Source organism: Acanthaster planci, linkage group LG01 (assembly GCF_054643075.1).
Source record: "Acanthaster planci isolate LZ-2023a linkage group LG01, COTS_SCS, whole genome shotgun sequence".
Taxonomy (NCBI): domain Eukaryota; kingdom Metazoa; phylum Echinodermata; class Asteroidea; order Valvatida; family Acanthasteridae; genus Acanthaster; species Acanthaster planci.
In genome coordinates this window covers 1,843,992-1,870,313 of record NC_141777.1, presented here as the reverse complement: position 1 = coordinate 1,870,313, position 26,322 = coordinate 1,843,992, and the positions used below count along the sequence as shown (strand labels likewise).

Here is a 26,322-nt window from a genome sequence, read left to right as displayed (position 1 = left end):
GATGGAGGCTATTCAAATAAAACAACCATGCACCCTGTGAAACTAGGAGCTTTTTTAATTGCAAATCACACGAGACATTCCATAAATTTAGGGTCAAAAGGTGTGACATGTTTGTGTCCCTATTATGCCTGGCCTGTGTTATTTTACATGGAAATATCATCGGAATTGACTTCTGAAATTGACTTCAGAAATTGACTTAAAATTAGTTTAATATGTTTGACTGGTAATTTGCATTACTTAATCACTCGTGGAAATGAAAAATGTGTTCTAAATTTACAATATCATAAGTCAGATGTAACAGTAACACGAAAAATATTGGATCCCAACTTTGTAAAATGACCCAAATGTACGTTGCCATTTTCTGAGAACACAGAAGACGAAGAACATACAAAGACCTACATGAACATGATGCCTCTGTGGCTACTAAAATAAAGGCCTGCTTTTAATCTGTACGTTGCTACAAGTTCTTTATTGCAAGGGCAAACATATTTTGGAAAGGAAATTCTGGGATTTCCCGTTTTAGATTTAGGTTTCAAGGAATTTAAACAGTCATCAATCCTTCAATTTTAATATGATTTGTCACACTTTAAAGTGAAAAATTCTTACAGCTCAGATTTTCACAAATCTGAAAAGAAAAACATCTTTTACAAATCTGCTGTCCCTGCATACAAAAATTGTCTTGATCTCAACAGATCGACATTTTAATACAACATAAATCTGTAATAAAATTTAAATTTTAAATTGCGCATATATTATTTTTTGACAGGAAATGCAATCATCACCTCAATTTACACACACTTAAATAACAGAAATTACACGGGCTGAACTAATTACTGGTAGTGTTTTAATGTTATCAACTACCGTCCATGTGCTCCCTCAAGCAAGTACAGTATTCCATCTAAATATGTAATTGATTGAAAGTTGAGAACTTACAGTCATGATTATAGAGACTGAAATGTAGCACTTTTGGTAACTGCTGTACAGCCCCCTTTCTACACTTCTGTCGTGAACATTGGGTGTAGTTTTACAGGATGCATCCCCAAACACTTCAGATTTAAGAAGCTGCATAGAGGGATTTCACATTAGCACCGTCTGCACATATCTGCATCCAAACTGAGGCTCTCTGTGTTGAACTTTGTCACGCACGCCCGCGGAGTCCACACAGTACATGCAGTATCCGGTTCGTAAGTGTGATACCACTTCAGTTTAAACCACGCCCACTAGACAAGATACACGACCATTGCAGGTAAGTTAGTTCGTGGTAAATTGCCATTATTTCTTCTTTTGATTTTACGTGTTAAGTCATCCTGAAAGACTCTTCCATTAAAAGTTGAAGCCTGGAAAGTCTGAATTTAACATGCCTTTATGTATTTTGTGTTTTGACTCCTGACTTTCGATCGTCTGATCGTATTAAGAATTGAAGGTGACACATACAGCCTCGTTTTCAAATGCGGAAGTGCACAGATCGACACTAAAAGCGTCGTATTGGGATCCATCTATTCATCGTAAATTTATTGTGAGATGCCGGCTAGTTTCTAGGTTTTTCAGTTCTATTTGGTCACTTTGCTGTGATGAGCTTGGAAGACTTCAGGAAAGATTCACAGCCTTTTGGCCATGGAATCAAAGAAAAGTTATGTGAAGCATTTTCAAGCAAACCAAAGCAGTAACAAATGCCAAGAATTATGCCATCAAAACTGGCCGACAGAAGCATGCATCCTGCATCTATGGGCCAAGATTCTGAGTAAAGAATGGAACATCCGGGACACAAACTTGATAAACCTCAAGTTCAATAGCACTACCTGTACACTGCAAATAATTCCAATGAAACGCTGGAGAGATATGAAATAACTAACCATACCTAAATGACACAACTGTCTTGCTCGGTAAATCAATGTATTTGGTACTATTCCACTCAGTAATCCAAAATGCCAATGATATTAATGAATTTGGCTTTACATCAGGGATGTAAATTGATTAAAAATGGATACACATACAGTGTCACATGCTGGGTATCTCCACAGAGGAGAGACATATTCACTGTAAGGATTAACTTTGATCTGGTCAATCACACCCAACATCAAAGTTGCTGTCAATACCCTTCAATGCCATCACAACACTAATCTTTACCCTCCGGTCTGACAAGTCACAGACTATTCAAATGAACTGCAGTAACAGCATTCCTGTACACGTGACTGGTCTTGCAACGGTCTCCACTACAACACACTGCTTGTAACATTCAGGGTTCATCAGGTCAACTGTAGGGCACTTGATTGGAGTTATATAACAAATCGGTCCCATTTGTAGCTGCTGACAATAGTGGTAATTTTTGCCAACTGCTGTTTAAAAAAAGGCTGCTTGCAAAGATGGAAAAACTCTGCAGATATGAACCGGCCAAGATATTTACGGTGCATATAGAAATGCAAGAGACTGGTCAAGTTTGGTCCATGCTAACAATGTGACTTCACATTGCCAATCAGGGCTCCTGTGCCGTGTCTTTCTGTCTTTCGGATGACAACATGACAAAAACAGCCTTGCATGTCAACAGTGTCCGTCTCAAACTCAGCACCTGTTCTTGCCATATTTGCCGCTTTCTGTGAAAATATTTACCACTGCCTCATTTCACAACTGAAATATTCAACATCTACTGTTGCAGACAACATTCATGCAGCCATTGCGGAGGACACTGCTTTTGTTCCGCTCCATTAGCCGGGAGAAGATCTTTTCATTTTGTTTTTCCTGAATGACAAACGCAGCTCTATACACCCTGTTTATTTACACTGAGCAATCCTACTGCCTTGTGTCACCAACGGACGAGTATGGTGTCACCACTCTCGATGGCAAAGAAGGACAACTCTCTCATGTCATTGTCTAATTCCAACTCCTGGCCTGGAACCTACCGAGAGAGAGAAGAACAAGCTTGAGTGGTTTGTGTATGAGCAACAAAGTTCTAAAAACTACAACTTTTCAACTGAATTTCTAATATCTTTCCAATCCATAAAAGCAAAAGTCTCAAACACTTCAATTTCAAGAACAACTCCGGAGTGCACGATGGACCAGACTTCTGAGCCCTACTTTCTTTAAAAATCTGAACAAATGCATCTTCCGCATCATCTCTTCATAGCCCAGGGTTCACATCAACATTTCTGACAACAATTTGCCTTTCTGTAATAATCACCTTCTTGCTTGTGTAAGTCAGTCTCTGGTCACTCACGTCTATCTTCAGCAGTTTGTAAATCAGACTCCTCAACTTCTGCAGCTCCATTGTTCCTTCATGAGAGAATTTCAGTTGGGTAACCATGGCAATATCTCTATTTGATGGTGGCTACGTGCCTTGCTTTTGACAAATATTAATTTGCTTCTATCTCATACAACCAGAATGTGTTCCAGCTAGACTGTTTTTTGTTTATTGCAGAAACGGTGCAGAAATTTCTAAATTTTGGAGCCACAAGCAAAGGGAATATTTCCCTGCAGTGGGGGGGGGGACTTGGGATGAGAGCTTTAACCTACATGATCCTGCACCTCTGGCTAAAGAGGACAAGGAAGTATGTATGGATACAAAGTACACACAGCAAGACTTGGCTTCGTATTTGGGTCATTCAATAAATTTGGGGTCCAATTTCTTCCTATCCCTGGTACACCTGGCGTTTCCAAGTAATGCAAATTACCTGCCAAATGCATAAAACTACTTCAAAGTCAATTGCAATGATAAATCCCTTGTCAAATTACACAGGTCAGGTATAACAGGGAACATATCATACCCCAAATTTATAGAATGACCCCTGTGGAGTTTGAACTCTTACTCCCCACACCAACCCTTTTCGAAATTTGCTAAAGAAAACCAGTTTTATGACCGGGCAACCCTTCCCCCATGCAACGTATGTCTCATAGTGTTACCAGTACAGACTGTCTTGGGGTTTGAAGATTTCTTTCATGTGGTTTGCAGGCCGCAACTTTTCAGATGCAATAGCTTCATTTAACCCCCTCGGCAATGACAAGAGAAAGTACTTGAGCCAACGCACAAATACCTTTGGCACCACAGACACCTACACGAAGACACAACGGGATTTTAACGGGCACAGGGCGCTGCAGTGTTGGGAAAAAAAGGCATGACAAACTAGTTCTATGGCAGTTCTCTCGCCTGTCCACCCACAAGAACAAGTTCTCTGGTTGCCTGATCACTTAGAGCATTTCCTTACTTGGAAGTTTCTTGGTCAGTGTTCTCTTGGTGGCATCATCTGGACATTCGATGGTGACAGCGATGAGGGCGTCCTTCAAGGTGTGTGATTTGACGACGAGCTCTGATTCCTCTGGTATGCCGTACTCTAGGATAATAAATGATCATTTCGTGGCGTAAACATACGCGGTGAGTGAGGGTTGGATCAGTTACCACAAAACATCACTGAGATCTGGAAAAAGTTTCACCATTGCGATGTTGCTCATAAGAAAAGGGTTTTTGCTACCCTCTGGCACCCAATCCTTGAGATGTCCGAGAAAAAATGCACACCTTGGCTCAGGTGGGTCTTGTACAGATGTCTTTCACCGCCAAGCTTAACAGGTTGGCTAGTGGGTTCCAATCTCACACAGCCATGGACTGCTGATGGCGCTTATTAAAGACAACTGAAAGTCACCATTCCCTAATGCAATACATCATTAAGAATCTTTGGGAATATTATAAACATTACTCTTCAACTTGGTATGACTTAATCTTTACCAGCCTGCCCTCCCCCCAAATAAAGCAGTTGGTAAGCTAGCACGGCCCTTTCCCTGACAAAAAGCTGGCCAGCACCAATGGCAGTGCCTTACTTTCTATCAGCTTCAGGTATCTGGGATGTACTTGTAAGAACTCCACACTAGGGTCACTCTTCTTGCTGTCTCGGCTGCCCCCGCTGGCCAGCCACTCTTTACAGGTCTTGTTCACGTATTCAATCTCAGAGCCTTTCCTCTCGGCTGCCACGATCTGAATAAAAAATACACCAATACAGTCCTTGGTACTTCAACAACAGAAACACTGTCATATGTGTGAGATGTTCCGAGATTTGTCAAAGATTGTCCGTGTTCATTCACACTTATTGAAAATGGCACATGCGAGAGGGATAGATTTATGTTTTCACACATAATCCCTTTCAGACAAGCAACTTTATATCACCCATCACAAAAATGTGTAACAATGTAGCATTTTTCTTTCCTTAGTCATGTAAATGTATAAATAAGCAGTTGTGTACACAGATATATGGGTGGGGTTGGGGGTCCGCATCTCCAAAAGAGAAAAACTGCCTCTAAAGGGCTGAAAATGCAGGAATATAACCTACACATCTTTGTATACATGAAACCCCCCCCCCAAAAAAAATTCATATATATTCTTGCTACATTCCATTGTACTTGAATGCCTGGTTCATACTGCAAGCTTGGCTCTGAGAGATTATTATCAAATAATTTAACGGGGCTTCTTTATGCACACAGTGGGGGAAAAATGGGGAAAATAAAATATGTGTGTAATGTATTTCAAAAATATTCTGGCATTGCGATTCAAGGACTTAACTTTTCTGAAATAATTAAGTACATGTACAGACAATGTGCAACTTTTCAGGAAATCAAGTCATAATACATTGTAATTACACAACTAAGCCAATGGTTTCACCCAGTTAGGTCAATCAGCCGGGATACCAGACTCACAGTGCTACCGTTGCAGTTTTTCAGCCCTCCTAGCCTGGCTATCAGTTGCGATCTGACATCCACTGCCAGTATGTCCTTCATGAAGGGGTTCCTTCTGATCTTGAGCTCTGCCAGACAGGCTAGCTTCTCCAGCTCAGCAATGTCTCGCCACTGCAAAAAGCAGTCAGTCCAAAGTCTTAGTTTTCAAGCAGAGTAGACTGTATAAGCTTAACTTGTAATAGTTGAAATGGAGACAATAGACACTGGGTAATTCCAGAAATTAGGGGTCCATTTTGTGTCCCTGTTACATCTGACATATGATTTGTAAGTTCAGAACACATTTTCTAATTTCCAAGAATGGTGAATTAATTTAAATTGCCTACCAAACAAAGAGTAATCATTTTAAATCAAGTCCGGTGATATTGCCATGTTAAACAACAGAGGTCAGATGTAACAAGGACACAAAAATGTCATACTTTTGGACCCCTAATTTCTTGAATTACCCCACTACTAAACACAAAGTGTGTGTCCAAATGAGAATTCTAATCAAGGAATGATCCCTTTCCAGAAGAAGGTAACACGGTGTGTGAAAATTGAACAAGAAAAAATCTGTTCCTAAAATGAATCTAACTATGCCAATTTCTAAATGCTTCAAAGTATCTTTTACAAATCAAGTTTGAAAGATCAACAAGATTTTGTACACTTTATGAAACAATTTTTGTGCAAGCAGTTTAATAAGCTAATTCCAGTGGTCCACAATAGGAGGGCATCATTTCAAAATTCCTATCAGTTGACTATACGACAGGACCATCTGACCAATAAATAAGTAATAACAAACAGTGGCTTGTGTTGAGTGAATAATGGAAGGGGTGTTGTTCCACTGAAACCACAAAGCCTTGGAAGTAATGCAATAAAAAAGCATTTATCAGTTAGAATTGGCCACTTGAGAACACTTAACCTGATAGCCAACCGATAATAAATGTATGGTCGGACTGTTCTGTCTGACGCCTACCTGATAAGATTTTTTAAATGGAGCCTAAGTTACTCGGCAAAGGCTGCTGCCATTTTCAAAAAGGAATTTGTTTCAAAGCCTAAAACTGTTTTGGTGGTTCTTTTCTGTATAGAGAGGTGTGTAAATGATGACCAGTTGGACTGAAATACTTGCTTTTAGTCAGAATGGAAAATCTCAAAACACAGTCCTAACTGAAAGTCAGACTTGAACTGATTATGAGTCAAGTTTTCAGTCTCTGTATGTACTTACGCTACTCAGCAAGTTGTCACTGATTGACAGCGATTTGAGACTGGGGAAGTGTTGTGTCTTGCAAGATGCCTGAGTGTCTTCAAACGACACACTTGTCAGTGAATTGGAATTGAGTATAAGGGTGTCTAACCTACAGGAGAGTTGAAACAAAATTAATGTAAGATTAACGAGAGAAATTTACAAGAGAATCGAGTGAGGATCTTGAATGAAAGTGTTAGAAACTGACATGTATTCACATTTTTAGATAAGCTACTAATAGATAAATGGACACTGGTCTCAAATCATATAGAAATTTATTGGTTTCAAATGAAGAATTTGAGAATGTGTGATATTCTGAATTCTCCGAAATGCAAAAAGACCAAGCGACATTTCTGCCGCTTTTCCTTCTATATTTAATTCAGCGTTATTACAAAGCTCATCCCAAAGTGGCAGAGAGACAAAAGCTTGCGGCAGCGCCATATAAATCTCTTTTACGAGGGAATGAGGTACATGGAGAACTAGTGGTCTCAACATTTCAGGCAGTATGCTGTGTGTCATCAAGAGACTCGCTACAGCGAGCTTCGGTTTCATTGCTACATCCATCATGAAAACCGTCAACCCGTAGTCAAAGTGGCAAGTACAAAGGCAGTGGTCAAAAGCTGTGACTTGGTCCTATACAAGCCGATTGAGCAATGGTAAAGCTTGGGCTTCTTGCTTACCTTGGTAAATGTGACAGGTACATGACGTGCTGCCACTCTGATAATTCATTGCCTTCTAGATTCAACAACTCTAACGTCTCAAAGGTGCCAGGAGGCAACCTGTGTTGGGTTAAAATAAGAGGGTGTATTTAGTGCATGAATTCACTTTGGACTCTGTCTGAGAACTAATCTGGGCACTATGTAACCAAGCGGTCAGAGCATAGACAGCCTTATTCAAGTTTCCTCCCTTATGAGTAGGAACACTCAGTGGCATTGCCCATAGACCCATGACGCCTAGAGCTGCGTCCAGACATTTTGGCTACGGCTGGCAATGACATGTGTACCTATGGAAGCCAGCAGTTTGCGGCAGTGTTCATTTTTCCATTGATGTGTGTTACCTTGAGCCATAGCCACGTCTTTCAGACATAGCCCTACAGTGGGCACCAACCACAGCATTCAGCTGTCTGTCAGGACTGAGGCACTGTCAGGCAAGATGTATACCAAACGTTTAGGGGCTAAGGCTTCTAACTTGCAGACAAACTTGTAACTGCACCTTGATGACTATCCACAGCTATAGAGAAAAACAGGCATGATAAAAACTGTATCGACAGTAGCCACTTCAACAGAATTAGCAACCATACTCACCGATCTATGCTTGATATCCGGTTGAAGCACACGTGAACATTCTTGAGGCTAGGCCACATGGGGGCACAGCGCGCCACCTATACACATGAAAAATACCAAGAATGAAACAGTGTCAGTCAATGGACTCTGGTTGGGAACCATAGATCGCACCATCCAGGCTAGTCCTAAGCAGCCGGTAAAATGGGCACATTGAGAGATTTCTATCTTCGGCTTAAGTCTTTTAACCACCTCCTGCCAGGTCAAATTTGCAGATGCGGGATGAGTTCCCGGGCGATTTTCAAGATTTTCTGTTTTCACAATTTTTTCAAAAATTCATAACTTCATTTATTGCACACTTACACCCACACAAGTGACTGTCTGCTGGCTACTCTAATCTGACAGGCAACCTCCACTGACACCCAGGTATTTCAGCCAGGCCTGCCGCCCAGTAAAGAGAGCCCACATTGTGTGGTAATGCGTAATTTCCTTTGTTCCTGTAATTGGCCCAGTGCGTTACTGAATGGCAGTGGTGTCTTTTCCAATATGGCCAGATTAGCGTGCAGCGGTAATGTATCACTCATCGCTGGAGTGCTGGAGCACTTTTGGCCCCGCTGATAATCTGCGGGTGCTGAGTGCCGCAATCAACGATAAATTGTTTCAAAACAATGCTGGATCACCTCCGCTAATGCATATGAAAACTGATTGGCAATTCCCAGCAGCTCAGTCTTTTGTTCTGAATACCGCCTTTTGTTACAAGGCCAAGTTCCTTTGTCCGATTTCGGTCACCCAGGCTATGCATACAAACCAAGTTATCCGGGACCCAGAACCCGAGATCTCAAAAAGACCCATGATGTCCATGCACTGGTTATCAAATGAAAATCGTAAATCTGTGATAGTGAGTGAAGAGGGGACGGGATGACTGAAAGTCTAAATTGCCTGGCTGCAGAAATTCAAAAAGGGGAAGGGAGGGGCACCTTGACATCACATCGCTCTTGGGGCACTTCCTGACTGGTGATGCTCATCATGCTGATGCACATCCTCTGTATACTTGCAGGCTTATACCGGTACATACCTTTATGAACTTTTACCAAACGCACCTTGACCTTTCATAAAAACAGTGAATTTACATCTTTGTACAGTTTGTTCCTTACTTTAGCCTCAAAATGCACATTTGTTTCGTTTCTGACCCCTAAATGTAGGAGAGATGATCAAATGACTCCTCCAGCCTCCCCTACACTGCTACATGGTAAGGGGATAAACATCCTCTCTCACACATCCAAGATTTACGCCCAAGAATGAAAAAAATGCTGGGAAGCACAGAGGCAGCAATGCAGAAATGGCGCCCAAGTTGTATCTTGCATTGACGGTAACACTTTGTTTACCAACTGTGCACATATCTACAAGCCTAGCGAATGATTTGCGAGCTGTAGCACGCAAGGGCTCAGCACAGCCCAGCACACCTCTGTGACTTACCATGGGCCAGGTCAGGTTCATGTAATTGATGAACAGCTCTTGGAGATTTGAGAAGCTGCTGGCTAGACTGGAAGGGTTGGATGGAATCTGCAACCTGTTCTCACTGGGAAGAATTGAAAACAAAAAGTGGTGATAAGAGGTACTGCATATTCATGGATTAGAGCCTCATCATTATCTCGTGTCATCTGCCCGTACTAGGCTAACCTTTTCTGGAGTGCATTGGTAGCCAGAGCATGTCTTCAAGAGCAAGACAGTTTGTCTCTGTTTGCTTCTGTGCGCTCAAGAGTTAAGGAGTATCTGTGCACTCAAGAGTTGAGGAGTACATTTGTATGCGTCGAGGTGGAGTTGGCCATTTTTGGTTTGAGTAAGCCTGCTGCTGATTCAAAATGGCAGCCAAAATGGCAGTATTGAGCTGTCTACTCTCAAGTTAGGTAAAACTGTCTTTGAATTACTGTCTTGGCCTTGTGAACAGAAGTATAGCTAACAGTGATACCAGCTCCAGTTTGGTAACCATATATCACATCCAAATCTACATCAACCAAAATGTGTGAGTGTGATATGTGACTGTCTTTGTGTCATAGCAAAGACCATCAAAAGACCAGCCACAAGTAACTGAAACGAATAGTGGAAAACGTTGGCTTTTGTTGCAGTTCATTTGAATAGCTTGTGACTTGAATTCAGACTGGAGGTCTTTTGTTAATCTTGTGATGGTCTTTAACCACTTCCTGTCGGGGACTCCGGGATCGGAGACGTATGGTTTGTATGGGTGGCCGGGGTCTCCGAACTCGGACAAAGGAAACAGGGCCCTGTAACAAAAGACCATACTCCGAACAAAAGACCAGGCTGCTGGGCATTACCGGCATTTTTCACTCTCAAAAGTGGTAATAATCCAGCCTTGTTTTGAAACCCCATACCAGGGTTTGGGGCATTGAGAGTGAGCGGATTACCACCAGGGACAAAAGCGCTCCACCACCACAGCGATGAGCCACACAGCACCGTTGCACGCTAATCTGGCCCCTACTGAAAAGAGGTCAGCAGTGCACTAAGCCAGGTTCATGAACAAAAGAGCTCTGTTTACAAGGCTTCTGGCCTGGCTGAAATACTCGGACATCAATGAAGGTCACCTGTCAACTTAGAGGAGTGCCTAAAGATTACTTGGTGCGGCTATAAACGACCGTTAAATGAAATGATGAATTTTTGAAGGATTTTGAAAATGGAAAAAATGATAGTCATGCCGGCCCAGCATCATCAACATTGAAAAATGCCCCGGCATGAAGTGGTTAAGGGATCTTAACAAGACTAGTGATTGTACAATACCTTACTGAAAGTCCTTTTAGTTTCCTCAGCTGACTGGTAAGTTCAGAGACTACTTGCCAGGAGGAGAGCAAGTTCCTTGACAAATCAAGCTCGGTAATTCCTTGGATCAGAATATAAGGGAATAGAACAAATCATATAAAATGACTATACTCATACTTTGCGTGGAGTTTCTTATCAGCAATTTCTCAGAAATCCAGACTAGAAAATGCAGCAACGATTTCCTTGAAATTTCTTCGATCACTACTTTTGATCAAAATCAAGCATTTAAAAATAACCCTAAGGCCCTCGGGTGTTTGTAAAATTACACTGAAATCAGAGGATTTGGGACTGTGAGGGATAGATCCTTGTAAACTCTGTTACTCCTTGTCGATGCCGTTTCTCCAGCCCTCTTTAACCTTATGAGAGGCACTCTTGATATACATGTAGTATCCTGAAATTCCAAAGCCAACTTTAGGGTGTCAAAGACAAACAAAATTAAGTTATGGCAACAAAGCCCCAAGCAAGCACTAACTGCTAATGAGCTCAAATTGAAATTGTGATTAATTGACCTATGGTTGTAATTACAGAGTGATTTATTAAAAGGGGCTGCTGCATCCGTCAATTTCAGTTTTAAATTGGTACTCATCAAGGATACCTGGTGTTTCTTTCTCCAGCTGTGTCGTTCCAATTCGGCTAATCTTTGTGTCTCGCAAGACCACGTCCTTCAGTGATGCAAATGTACTATTAAGAAGAAAAGTTGTACAAGTGACCTGTTTTAACCATTGATCAGTCATTTTCCAACAACTTACTTCACAAGTAATTCTAACAAAACCCTTACGGTTGCGTGAAAAATTGTATTGAAATTGGAAGGGGGAATTTAAGCTCTGTGTAGGGCTTTCCTCCTTTGGGTAGGTCTCAAAAACTGCCTTGACATACAACAGCTTGAAATCTGACGAGTGTTAATTTGATGAATCATTGGTGCCAATTCCTGCAACAGTTTCTGGCCAGATCACACCTTGCTTTCGTCCCTGTGGGAGGGCATGTTGGCTTTGGATCCCCTGATAAGTTCTGATTGCTGTAAATTATTCCTGGATCCCTTCCACTTTATGCTTACATGTATTTCAGATACGGGCATCAACGTTAGCCTGATATGTAAGGCCTCTCACAGTCCCTGTAAGCATTTGGCATAAATTAAGTACTGATGTAAACAATTTTGCCCGTTTTAAATCACACATTTTTTTAAGTTCAGTTTTCATTGCCTAAAAAATTCTGAGGACAGTACTAAAAATTTCACTGACTCCTCCAAAATGGAGCCATTATTTCATGTCAGACCCCAATAACTATTTAGTGAAATTCTTTTGACTGTCCTGATACAACATACTTGTACATGTACATACTTAGGTTGGGGACTGCCCTTGAATACACCAATGCTACCGGTACATAGTACCATAATAAATTTTGTCTCTTGCAGGAACCTTTCTTAATCCTTCAAAATCATTTTCCATACCACGTCTTTGAACTAGCCCTACATGTATGTTCCTCAATCCTGAAAAATCCTCCAAAAGCTCCAGGCAGAGTTTGAAAGATCTGGCAAGGTGCTAACATTTCTAAATACTCCTGTTTACAAATACTCCCATCACTGTTCTGCATAAATTATTGCAACGTATTGCTCATTTCTTCACCTTTGCTCCTTGGCCACCTTTACTGCTCCAACTACTTCTACCATGGTAATCTGGTTGTTGGCTCCTCTGACAAACAGTTCCTTCTCGTCAATGTCGGCTGTCTGTGCGTCGTCGGGGACATATCGGTCTCGTAATGCCGCGAGGAAGTCCACGCCAAAGTCTGCCTTCTTGGGGCGGATGAAAGACCCACCGGTGGGTGAACTACAAGTATTTGGAAAAGACAAGCAAAAACACATCAATTAAAAAAGATTTAGTGACTTCCACGGATGCAACGAAAGAGTGTGATCATGGAGGCACTTCAAAATTTACAAAACAATCATGGTTACCGTCCATAACAATGGCTGAGACACTTTCCTACTCCATGTTTTACAAGGAGGTTTCCCAACAAATTTACTCCTATGTATATGACAAATCTGTTTATGCCATTCATACAGATTCATGAAACAAGATACTCACTTAACTAGGCTCTTAAAGTCCATTTAGCCAAAAAAGAATGCTACGCTCAAAGTTTTGCGGTGAAAAGTGCAAAAATATGGAACAATTTGCCAGAGCAACTCAGAAATATAGACTCCTTAGGGACATTCAAATCAGAACTACGGACAGCCATGACCAGTGCCGTGTAGTCCAAAATGCTGATCTATGGAGTAAACTTGGTTGCCAATGTTCATCGGAGCCAGATCGGGAATTTCCCCGGTTTTTTTTTTTCCATAGGGTTTTTTGCAGAATTTTCGCCCATCCTGTGATCAGTATTTAATTAATGCCTTGATTATTTAAATGTTCACATGTGTATGATATTTTAGTGGTCTGTATTTGTAACTACATGTATTAATGTTTGCCGTATTTGTCATTTTTACTTTTCGTTGGCAGTTTCTAACTATTTTATTAATTTATAATGATTAAATTATTAATAATGATCGCGGGGCCCCAATGGAAACCAGTTTTGTAACTATTTGGGCATACCCTGGGTAAAGAAATGGAATAAATAAATGAGTTTATCTACCATACATGTACTCTGTTTAGGAACAGAAGGTGATGTGCTTTTCACAGCAGTGATGGTCCTTTGATAGGAGCTCACGTCATGCATGGGCAGGTTTAGGCACAATTGGTGGGGACTGCACTACGTGCGCACCAGGAATGTGAACGAGCTCTCTCGGAAATCTTCCTGACAGGTGCTGATTCAAGTCAGGGTGAATACTCAATTTTAAAAAATCAGCTGGGTAACATTTGTGTAACCGTGTTCCTTTTTAAATTCAGTTGCTTCTCTAATTAGCACCTTTTTCCAAATAACTGAGCATGAATTCCACTGCTGTTGCGTACCTGACCTGGAAGTATTGCACACCATTATTGGAGCCGTCATGTTTTCCTCGTTCTGGGTTGTCCCATTCCACTCCAAGCCAAATACCTGATGAAATAAGAATAACAAAAATGAAGGCATCAATTATCAATGACCATGCGCAGTTGTGGTGTGCTTCAAAATGTACCTGTGTACTAAAAACCCCACACTCCAAAAGAAACATACATGTACATGTAACCCTAAATGCAAAATAAAGGTAAAAAAATATACAAAAAATGCATCCAAACTGCAAATTGTGTCTTGTGATCATCAACAACCAACGGACACAAACATGAAATTTGTCGCTACTTCTTGTAATCTTGTTATCATTCAAAATCCCCTGAAGCTTTTCCTTTTTCTGGTTTGAAAAGCTATTGAGTTATTTTTGTGAGCCAGTCGTGAGTACCCAGCCTCATGATGTGGAACTCGTTTCTCACATCAGCGGTTGGTACTCGTTACCCTGCTTCAGATGAGCAATGCTAATGCATAGATGCACATGCTGGCTCTGCAGTTGTGCGGACCAGGCATACAAATGTGGCAGAGAAGCTACTGTGAGATACTAAAAACACTGTTGGGACTTACAAGAGTCCCAACAACTTGGCCCAAATATCCCTACCCATAAAGCTATTCCTCATAAGTTTCAATGTACAAAGTCATGCAGGTTTCAACTCTCTTCAAGTATGAAATAATGCGTGACAAAGAGAAACCTTCATTGACAAACTTTAATCTGGATAAATGAAAACAGTTACTGTTTGCAGATTTGCATTACACAAATTAAAAGGAAAAAGATCAAAGAATTCATCCACATGAACATCACAGTAATCCAAAGTCAAGTTTGATACTGGTCATTTTGAGTTATTTGAGAAAATTACTTTTAGAAATCAGGCTAAACTATATCCAAGGTTGCAGTAATTAAGTTTCCAGCCCAACGACCGACCTTCTTCCTCAACTTCCCTTTAATTTGTAAGATATTGCCAATTATTAGAACCTCAAGGTAATTTTCAAACCAGCCTGTCCAGGTAAGAGGCATTGCAAAGGGGCAGTGGTAACATAAGGGGACAGTGGCAAGGTAGGAGTTCACCCAATTAGCTGACCACTACTGTTGCCTTCAAAAGGCTTCCTTGCAAGTCTGAATTTATTACGGCTTTGAAGCAGCTCTGCAGACCGAATGTGTTTCTGCCAACAGATCAGGTCTCGTTGGGAAGATTCTAGGCATCACCTTGTGGAGTCCTGGCTGACAATATCAAGTTTACTGATAGGAAGACTTGACAAGATGACAACCCCTTTAATAGGAAAAGAGGGACGTTGACCAGTGACCACAAAAACAAGCTAAAAACTGCAGGAGTGTTGAAGCATACTGAACTAGGCAGTACCACTGCAGATCACTGGTGACAAGAAGGGTCTTCTCCATTTAAGGGTCACCCCTCCAAAGTGCCCGGTGAGACAGCGAACTGGCTCAAAATGGCTCCTTCCAAATGCTGGAGGGTGCTTACATTTCTTGTTCATGGCACATGTATTCGTATGCTGGTGATTTTATTTCTAGGTGCCAACCTCCCCGATGGGAGATACATGCGGGTGTATGCACGGCTTCCATCTGTGCAAACCACAGCCAGGAATGGCACAGTACATTTACCTGCTGAATCTCTTCTGGCCGTCTTTCAAGACATCTCGCCAGCAAAGTGCTTTGCTAACTGCCTGTCCCATCCAGAGTGCGTATCGTGGACCTACGTGTATGAAGAGTCGCAAGGCAAGAGTCTGACTACCTCCTTTTGCAGGATTCATAATATGGCATCAGACAGTGTAATTAAACCAATTCACCTTCTTGAAGTTGAAGATTCCATTCGCTATGATCTTCATTGGCATGATCACCCTTCCTCCTTTGGGGTAAGTACAACTTTTCAAGTCAATTTAATCAATCATTTAAAGGGACACGAGCTAGCCTGTTACCTACAGTAGTTACTCCACAGGGATTCACTAGCACCTTCTGCTTCATGAATTCAATTGCACTCCAACTTTCGAGAAGTATGAAATATACACAAGACAGGAGTTGGATATAACAGATTAAAACCCTCCTATGCAAAGATGCATTCTCAACACAGTTGTCCTATCAGTTCAAAATCAGTCAAGTGACATATGATATGTCTATGTACTGTACAGGAGAAGTGGCAGGAAGTTTTTACTGTTTGTGACAGTTAAAGCAAAAGGAGGGTCAATTAGAGTCTCAAGCGAGACCAAAAGCACATGTACATGTATAATGTTGTTTTGGCCTGCCATTCATTCTATTATTGCTAGAAATACTGTCAACATTTAGTTGTTTCTACTTAATCTCCATGTACATGTACCGTAGGAACACATGGGGTACAAGTGCACTCCATGCACACGCAAACACTGCCAGTGTTAATGATCTTTTTTTGCAGACGTGTACTGAAGCATGGGCACTGAGAGGGGGAAAACGAAGGGGTACCCCCCCCAAAAAAACGAAGGGGGAAAACGAAGGGGTACCTCCCCCCCCCAAAAAAAACAAAGGGGGGAAGGGAAAGGAGAAGAAATGAAAACAGGGATGAACAAAGACCAGAGAGGTAGAAACATATCAGTTTGCTTGGAAAATGTCCAAATTGATCCCCTTTCAATGTCAATGATTTATCAGCATATTGCTGATGCATGAGTCCTTCCCCCTTCCCCAAATCCCTCCCTCTCAGGAAAAAGTCGTTTGCTCCTTTGCCCTGAAAAATCCAGGTGATACCCATGTATAGAATCGAAAAGCACAGGCATCAATTTCGTTTGTGGAATGCATCCTAGATGAGCAGCACATTCAACAGCGATGTCTTCCAAATGGAAAGAAACAGAAACCCTTGTACTCTTAGGCATTACTATACAAATTTTACAGCTAAAAAGACCATTTATTTAATTGCAGACATCGTGTGCCCCCAAGCCTGATGAAACGTGGCTGAATCTGACATTCAACTTTGATGGTAAGATTTATGTACTGTGCATGTAGGTTCACAAAACTAACACTTTTTGAAATGTAAAATGTACAATAATATTAAAACGTAATGCCTTTTATGTCAGAATCAAAAACAAAAATCTACATGTACACAGGCCATTTTCAAATATTCATTTTGATGGGCACAATCAGTCCATCTGCACTGTTCGCATTTTTACGATCCGTCGATCTTATTGCCAATAATTCTGCCATCTGCCTTTGCTATCTCACTTCTAAAGTCATTTGCCAAAGTTTAGGACCACCCATAGAAAATGCATTAACCTGAAGGAAAACCAAACTTGAACCAATCATGGCAACTTATGTTTATTTTCAATGTGTAACCTTGGTACCTTGGTTGAACATTTTTTATTACATTTCCATGATCTGACATGTTAACATGTGCCCTCCCTTATTTCTGACTACTTAGACTGGCTTTTTTTTTTACCCATGCTGCCTTACAGACAAAATGTCACACAAGACCTGCCTTTGCAAAAAAATTCATTCAACTGGGTATATAGCACTACACTGATGCAATACACCGCTGTAAAATCATGTTAAGGAATCATTCAGTGAGACAGTGCAATGCAGGCCCAGTGACAGAAATACCAGGTGGTATTAAACTTTTGCAAATGACTGTAGTAGTTAAAAAGAGGGAAGTTAAGTCAGAAATTCCATACAAGACTGAAAGAAAATGTAACATGATTTTTTTTTGGGGGGGTGCCTTTTTAGTTTTCATGCAAATGTCAATTTCCATATTCATGAGCAAAACTCTGAAGTCCTCCCATTTGTGCACAAAACTTGCTTTCATTTTTGATATACATGAGTTACTTTTGTACTTATTTGATATTCAAATGTAAACTCCATTCTTCACCTTGGGAGAAAATCTGCTTTTACAATGAGCCCACTGTTTTGTGCACAATTTTGGGCTTTCCACTCCATCATATACCGATGCATGTACATGTACATATATTGAGACCTATGAAATGAAATATGTCATACCTGATTTAAATTGTTCTGTACAAATCATGATGTTAGAGGGATAATTTTGCTCCAATTTTAAGAATTTGAGATTTATTGGCTTTTGCATCTGACTTGCTACAGTAGGCCTATTTAATACTGTCAGGGTTAGGGCAGTTAACCATTTTTTTTATCAGTTGAACAGGAACACTTACATGTGATTAAGTTCTAATTGGATCCATCCATTGTGTCAGGTAAACAATAGTCAGAAGGTTATCCTTGTATATGTAAGTCATTACAAAGTCTCCCCTCCCACCTGTTAACAGCTGACAGCCATTCAATAGCTACTGCTACTCCATTTCTCAAAAATTGATTGAAGTTGACCCTCTCCGAGGGTAATTAATACTGTGAAGTTTTTTTATTGGTTCCGTTAAGTCAGGCATGCAGTAATTAGCCGCAAACCTTGCTTGACAAATTAGAATTTTTAATTGTCAATTTATCATTTCAGCTGGACAAGGGCACCTCCGAAAGCTACCAGTTCAGTGATGTACCAATTGTAGAGGTGTTTAGGATTCTGAAGACATATTTGACAAAAAAAAGAATTTTGGCCTGACAAACTTATGTAGTACACTATACATGTACAAATCCAATCTCAGCATTTCTCGCTTTGGCAAAAAGTCTACATACACTTGGTAGAAAAACAGTTTTCCTCAATTTTAACTGTTTGAGATAGTTTTGCCTACTTTTTCTTTAAGAGGTCAGATGCTCAAAATATTAATATAAAATTTCTGAAGCAAAATTGCAAAGTTGGAGGCTCACACAAGTACACAGCCACACACTGCATACATGTACATGTACAGTACATGTGTACACGGGCTAGCTAGCCCTCCTATGTTAAGATACATTCTGGACACAGTTGTCATGTCAGTCAAAATCAGTCAAATTTCCCATATGTGTCTGTGTACTGGGGGAAATCAAGTGGCCGGCATTTTGGACTGTTTTTGATGATTAAAACAGGAGGGCTAGCTAGTATGCCCGTTTTGTACACACAGAGTATTAGAATACATGCATGCACAACAGCTTTCTACTCTATTGGTATGACATACATGTACATCTCCTAGAGCAAAACAGTTTTCCTCAAATTTTACAACTTCACTCATTCCTACCAACTTTTCTTTTCACGAGAACAGACAAGATGGGTCTCTACTTTATGTACAGGTGTATGCGTCAAATAAAAAACAAGCACATCATTTTACAAACTCCAACCATAATATTTACTGCCCCTTTCTGAATTTTTTGTCACATCTCACTGTTGCAGTGGACCATTTTCTGAAGTGTTTTTAACAACAAGGGGGGGGGTAAATGTAAATTTTCACAAAATGATTTTTCAGAAATATTAATATTTTGAACCATAATAGATGTCTCTTTGTATTTTGAATTAGAGAACACACTAGGAACATTAAGTAGTCTGACCTCAAAGAAAAAGTTGACACAACAACATGTATTTCAAAAGTTAAAATTAAGGAATACTATTTTCTACCAAGCGTATGTAAACTTTTTGTCCCAATTGTACTGTATAAAAGCTCAAAATGACTAAGCTATTACATCTGCTACGCGTTTTTCTAGAGGACATGAGTTACAGTGATGGTCTTGAGCCGACTGATACTTTCCGTGACTGCAATGATGTTGATGCTTTCTACGGTGGTCAAGGGGCTGCCACCATTTTTGCCTTCATAAAACCAGATGGGTTTGATGAGGAGATTGAAGTGATGTGTGTTGGAGGATGGATCGTAAGTCAGACTGCCGGTGTCAGTTCAGATCTATTGACTGCTTTGCACATAACCTTGTATAGTTATGCATAATACAGCAAAAGTGAAGGAACATGTACGCTACAAGATGCATGCGACATTGTTTAGGCCTGTCATAAAGACTAATTCAACACAATGGTTTGACTGTCTTTACATACAGTACGTCATATGAAAACCAAATTATAGCTAAATTATTGGGACCGTCCCAGATACTACACTTGTATCATTGAGACTCATTCCATACATGTACATGTAGGCCGAGTTCGGGCGGCATGTTCCCGTCTGTTCATGAACAGCTCTATGTGTTGTTCGTGGGCCGCTCGGACACCGGGAACAAACAACCGGTTACCAATGGTAGTTAGTGACAAGCAACATGCAACATGGCGGCATCCATGTAGGCTATGCTATTCGCGAGTTAATGTTCGGATGGTTGAATTCTTTTCTATATAAACAGAAACATTCATTTCTGTGTTACGGAAAATAATTAACGTTAATTTTGCGAAACTTCCCATTGTCTATGGCTTTGGAAGCCATCTCTCTACTTTTTGCAGCTGTTCAAAAATCAAAATCTCACAAGTTTTTCCGTGTGTTCCTGTAAAACCCTGACGAAGAGGTGGTGTGTGATCCTGTTCCGAGAACAGTGTTCTTGAGTCGTGTTCCTGCCCCTAGAGTAGGGGGCCTAACAGTACCAAACTCAAGTGATGAATACATGTACATCACATGCTTCTCAACTTGACATGTACCCATCTGTATGTACATGTTTTGGGCAAGTCCCAAACTCCCAACACTGGTTAAGGAGACATTCAGTGGGCACATACACGTACATTGTACATGACTGTAGCTGTATCACCCAGGCTGAGTGTGGCACCACTATCCACCCCGAGCTGAAGTGCACCCCCAATCAGCGATAGAAAGACAGGTGCTTACAAGCAGGTTCTTGCAGGCGTTCTGCGTGTACGCAAAGACCATACAAGCCGGAATAAATTAGATTAGCGTACTCAGCGTGCTTCGCATTAAACTTGCCGTCTCAACACGTGCCTATGCAGTGAGTAACAAAAAACATGCCCTGTTTTGTTCCACTCAGAGCGGATAACATAGTGCCTTCAGATTTTAGCTGTCAAATTAATCTACACATTATAGGACTTCTTGGCCAGAAGGCTCAACCAATGTTTTCTGTATTCTGCTAAATTTCTGTGCATGGCCACTCTATGAAACTGACTTTCATACCCGTACATGTAAGTAAACTGTGACCGATACACATTACATGTAAATGTACACATGTACATGTGTGTCTTCTCAATCAAAGGTTTTCCAGTTCCGCCACGACGGTAATGACAGTTTTCTCCGCGACTGGGACGATTACCGACTTGGGTTTACCAGCCCTCATGGCAGCATCCTGTGGCTTGGAAACGAGAACCTGCATAGGCTGACGTCCTCCGGCTCATGGGTGTTAGGGGTGCTGCTGGTTGACTGGGCAGATGAAGCACGGTCTTCTTTTTATTGGAACTTCAGAGTGTCGGATGAGTCACAAGGCTACAGGTTGAACATCGATAGCTATCTCTCCATTGATGGAGGTAATGTGATTTCACTTTGACTCCAAACAAGGACAATAGATTTGGATTCATTTTCACAACGACATCTTAAGAAAAATTCAATCTCAAACCGGGAAGAGATTTACAGTGATAAACTTGAAACTAACACCTCTTACAATGTCTGACTACGATTCCATCCCCCCCTCCCATTTGCAAAAGCATCTCTGGAAAAGCCTCTGCCTCATTTAAAACTGCTGCCGTGCAAACTCCGCTCACAGCTATAGATGTTGTACCTATTTCGTCCTCAGATGCTGGAGATTCCTTGAGCATGCACAACGGCGCCAAGTTCTCCACCTGGGACAAAGACAATGATGTGTCGGACGTTAACTGTGCTAGTCTCTACAGTGGGGGCTGGTGGTTCACCGACTGCTTGGACTCAAACCTCAACGGCGAATACTTTGGGACTGGGAACCATACTTCAGCTTTAACCAACCAGGGGATTATCTGGTCATCTTGGAAAGGCAGACATTACTCTGTTAGGCAAACCATGATGTTTTTGATAAACAACGGCAGTGAGGTGTTTGTTTGATCCAAATCCTGAATGTTACCAATTTGCACTTCGAGTTGGTGGCGGGACTTTCATGAATTCCCTGGTCCCCAATTATTTAGCACTTGAATTCTTTCTTGTGATGAAAGTATAGGCTCTTCAGAAGCACATCAGTAGAGAGGTACATGTATACAAGTAATGCATGAAGGCAGAGTTAGAGGGCAAAGGCTTAGTGTCACTAGGACAGGCCCAAGTTCAGGGTATACATGTACCTTTGGTGCATGTACTGTAACTAAATTAAAATAACCAAGAACAGGCTGAGTCAATTCGAATAATTTACTTTTCGAATATTCGACCTTCAATTCGATCAAATATCCAAATATTTGGTCGTACCGACCAGCAGATTGTTGATGAATATACTAAATAACACACATAGTTGGACATTATAATCACTTTAATAGCTTCTCACATCTAGGAGTATCTCCAGCCATGATTTAGCAAGATTTAAGAGATGAACAAAACTTGCCCTGCTGAAAATTTCTATTCCTTTTAATTCTTTTAATGAATAATTTATTTTTTGAATCATTGTAAGATTTACATCACTTTTCATTTAAATATGCTTAAAAACAGATCTCTATAAGGCAATTTTTCTCACTTAAAACAACAGAAAATTTTCCCTTCCTTTTCATGAACTTTGCATTTGAATATTTAAATTTGGAAGATAATATTTGAATATTAGATTATCAAATATTCAGATATTCAAATATGTGGCACATCTCTATGCATGTTACAGCCCACAGGTGAACTTAGAGAGAAAAGATAAGGAAAGTTTGGTCTAAGAAGTGGGAGGCAAACACTAAATTACATTTTCAGAGTATAAAAAAGTCAAAACCAACCTGTCACTGCATAAAATTTTCCAAAAACAAGAGCACAAAGGGGCATGTACATGTACATGTACCCTGTCCTTAAACCAGATGTTGGATTTTGTCAGTCAGGCAGAGTGCTGACCAAAACACTTCTTGGGTAACCAATGAATGCAGGGAGCCTTTTCGGCCTTTAAATAGGGAGCAGAAATCCTGTACATACACGTATGTGTAGCTCAGTACCCCGATAATCTATGCACTCAGCACACTTTGTTGTCACAACATCCTCTTCTAACATTTTTCTCATGTTAAATGTGCAACTGTGTACTGTAGATTTAGGGCTTTGGAACTTGAGTGTAAAGTGCTGTGGATAAACTGTACATGTAGTAAACATTATTATCAGGACTCATAATCATATTGACTTTGTAGTATAATGACCAACTACTCTATGAGATAAAAGACACTGTGATTCTACCTCCATGGTTGTAGGTACAGAGGTGCAAATGTACCTGAACATGGTGTACAATACAGGGTGCGTTCACGTGGTTACTCCTGTTAATACGAGATTAGGACGCATGAGCATTACACCCAGATGCAGAAGTATACTCCCCCTCCAGTGAGGGTATACTCTCGTTGACTCGGGGGTCGTACTCCTGCCGTTCCAGCGCTCGAGTATACTTATGTTAACATGAGTAGCTCACTCAGACGCACCCCGAATGCCAACTCAAGCAGCAGAAAAATGTGTAGATGTAATAAAAATGTGTTCATGTTAAAATTTAATTGAAATAAAATGTATGCATGTTTGATGTAACCCCGTTTGCGACTTTCTCGTGGGTCTTGATTCTGAGAAAGGACACTGCCACTGGTAAAATATTCTGGTTTCAGGCTAATTTAAGAAAAACCTCTATGCACAACTATTCCACTGGCTTAGAGTGAGGTCATGTGTGACGTCAACATTTAGCATTCCTAAATGCACATGTATAAATTTGTGAAACGAATGCGGAACTGAGCACTCACACTTAGCCATGAAACAGTCATCGTGGGATGAGTTTGAAAGGTGCCTTGGTTGCAATCAACACTTTGACAGTATAGCCGTGAGTCACCCAGAAAAATGCATGTAGGCCTATTTAAAATACATAATATTTACGCCTTACATGTAAGTGGATCCTGTGTTTCATGAATGCTCTCCATTGATCTGGTGAATGTTACCAGTGCACAAACCTCTCAGACTTGCCTGAAAAAACCTAAACATGTGTTTTCGGGAAGAATTCCACATACGAAGTTCACTGTAATATCGCGTAATTACTACAAAAGTATCCTTACTTTGATCGCTGAATGAAGACGATTCCAATAGGCATTGAAGAGCTGAACATCATAGGACAGAAATGTGGAATTTTGGGCACACTTTTGGAGCTACACATGGACCAGGTTTACATCGACAGGCGGCAATCTTTGCTTCTGAAGAACATGGCAAATGCGCACGACGTGTGCGCATGAACCAAATCATATCCGGAAAGAACCATTATGTAACAGGGGTTGGGCTGCCACAAGCATTGAGGTAATTTTATGCATGAATCCGCAACATGAGGAGTGCAGAGGGCCGTCATCTGTCTGGATGGATCTACACAGTTCACGAAATGCCGCGCAATGTGGCCTACTGTACATGTACAATTTTTACTTGGGGGAAAATAGTGCGTGTTTTGCGACAATGTTTAAGTTGGAAGATTTGTTTAGAAGGAAAAAATGAGCCCAATTTCTTTTACAGACAGTTTGTAAGTTGGACAATTTGTTTAGAAGGAAAAAATGGGCCCAATTTCTTTTACAGACAGTTTGTAAGTAGGAGGATTTGTTTAGAAGGAAAAAATGGGCCCAATTTCTTTTACAGACAGTTTGTAAGTTGAACAATTTGTTTAGAAGGAAAAAATGGGCCCAATTTCTTTTACAGACAGTTTGTAAGTTGGACAATTTGTTTAGAAGGAAAAAAATGGGCCCAATTTCTTTTACAGACAGTTTGTAAGTTGGACAATTTGTTTAGAAGGAAAAAATGGGCCCAATTTCTTTTACAGACAGTTTGTAAGTTGGACAATTTGTTTAGAAGGAAAAAAGGGGCAAATTTCTTTTAGAGAGTGCTTGTCAGTTGGAGGAGTTTTTTTCTATATTTATACAGAGGGAAGGGGAAAAGGGAGCTGAAACCTGTCTTTAGATTATTGTGTGGCTATCTGCGCTCGAAAATGTGAGGGGAGGCTTGTACAGGAGAAGAACATCGTTAAGGATTTGATTGAAGTTGTCTACTCCTGCATGTCGGCAGCGCCACATGTATTCGGCTCACGTCATACAGTCAATTGTGCTCAGACATGTACCTTACCTAGTTGATTTCCTTTAGCACAACCTACATGTACTTATATTAACAACGGATAGCCACATTTATTTATATTTAAATATTCTAATTTATACAAATATTTGTGAATAATTACATATTCAGTTTCATAAATATTTAATTTTTTAAATATTCATCTTGACCTCATCATGACCTCTCCTCAATTCAACCGTAACTTTATATGGAACATATCGACTTCCTCCGGCAACAAGCGCTCGTGTGGAGTGGTCAGACTGCTGTATTTCTATACCTAACAGTTCTCTTCATTGCAGGTTCGATTTCCCTTTACGACACAATTTGGATTAAATGTATTAAATGTGTATACTAACTGTAATAATCCTTGTACTAATGACAGGAAAACTGTGGAGAAATAAAAGGACGGGATAGTGAAGGAAAAAGGAAACGGTTGAGGATATAATAGGGGAAAAAAGAACGGCAAAAGGACTCACTTTTTTGCCGTTTTATTGCGTGGGGCCCCTTCTTTTTAAACCTGTCCCCCTAAGTTACTGAACCCCCTTTCACATCTCTATCCCCCAAAAATAAATGTCGCCCCTTTTTTAATCTGTCCTGGAGCAAAAATTTCTCCTAAAAAGTGAACTTCGTATATGGAATTCTTTCCGTGTTTTCTATGTACTGTAGATACTTCATCTGAATTTCACCTTTGGGGATGTTTTAATGACTTTCCGATGGCTATTAGTGTTAGCCTTTAACATTTTTAAGGGGAAAACTAGTGTTGTCCGTACATAGAACTCTTCCCCAAACTTGACACGTTGACAGGAAGGGAACATATTCAAGGATACTGGACTGACAAACTGCTCAGAAAGGGCAAACCCCCATTTTGGATTGAGCATGACTAGTGACTCAGTGCATGAAGGTCTCTTCCTACCTCCGTATGCTTAGTGTTACGTGAGTGTAGTGTCATTCGTTACCTTTCGTTGGGGGTACTTCACCGATATATCTCACGGTCCCAAAGCTTTCGTCGCTGATGAAACGAACTCCAACTTCCACGTCATTTGGCAGGCCAGTAGCTTCATCGCTGGAATTCCTAGCAGGCATTTTTGTTTACAAAGTGGGGAACACTGACACTCTACGTTACTACATGTACCAAGGAGGAAAAAATCTACTGTTTTCGCAGACACAGTTTGTTATGCAGGGCTCAACTTTGCTCTCCATCTAACGTGTTTAATATAATTCAGGGGACTATTGAGGGCGCTGTTTGATTTTAACATTACGAGTTCACGTTCAGCGCCGGCGCGA

General features: G+C 40.7%; 1 protein-coding gene across 2 annotated transcripts; it reads right to left on the bottom strand.

Annotated features, from left to right (window-relative positions):
- Positions 1–37: 37 nt before the first annotated feature.
- On the bottom strand, positions 38–26,244 carry tbce (tubulin folding cofactor E). 2 transcript variants are annotated; one of them, XM_087144975.1, is made up of 14 exons: positions 25,995–26,244; positions 13,983–14,067; positions 12,666–12,866; positions 11,639–11,724; positions 11,005–11,104; positions 9,688–9,790; positions 8,236–8,312; positions 7,612–7,710; positions 6,914–7,043; positions 5,674–5,823; positions 4,804–4,957; positions 4,197–4,322; positions 3,176–3,267; positions 38–2,893 (listed from the first exon to the last, which is right to left on the bottom strand). In XM_087144975.1, exons 1-14 carry the CDS (start codon positions 26,119–26,121, stop codon positions 2,801–2,803), a joined length of 1,623 nt encoding a protein of 540 aa, XP_087001101.1. In that variant the 5' UTR covers positions 26,122–26,244; the 3' UTR covers positions 38–2,800. The 2 variants fall into 2 exon arrangements, with proteins under 2 accessions (XP_087001101.1, XP_087001129.1); XM_087145003.1 differs by lacking the exon at positions 25,995–26,244 and adding an exon at positions 21,572–21,623.
- Between the last annotated feature and the right edge of the window lie 78 nt (positions 26,245–26,322).

Bases quoted from the DNA above. Each gene is read 5' to 3' on its own strand.
- tbce (XM_087144975.1), bottom strand. From the start codon at position 26,121: ATGCCTGCTAGGAATTCCAGCGATGAAGCTACTGGCCTGCCAAATGAC. The intron at 5,824-6,913 runs GTAAGTACATAC...TGCTTTTTGCAG, and splicing joins GTGACAACTTGCTGAGTAGC to TGGCGAGACATTGCTGAGCT. The intron at 2,894-3,175 runs GTGATTATTACA...CTCTCTCGGTAG, and splicing joins TGACTTACACAAGCAAGAAG to GTTCCAGGCCAGGAGTTGGA.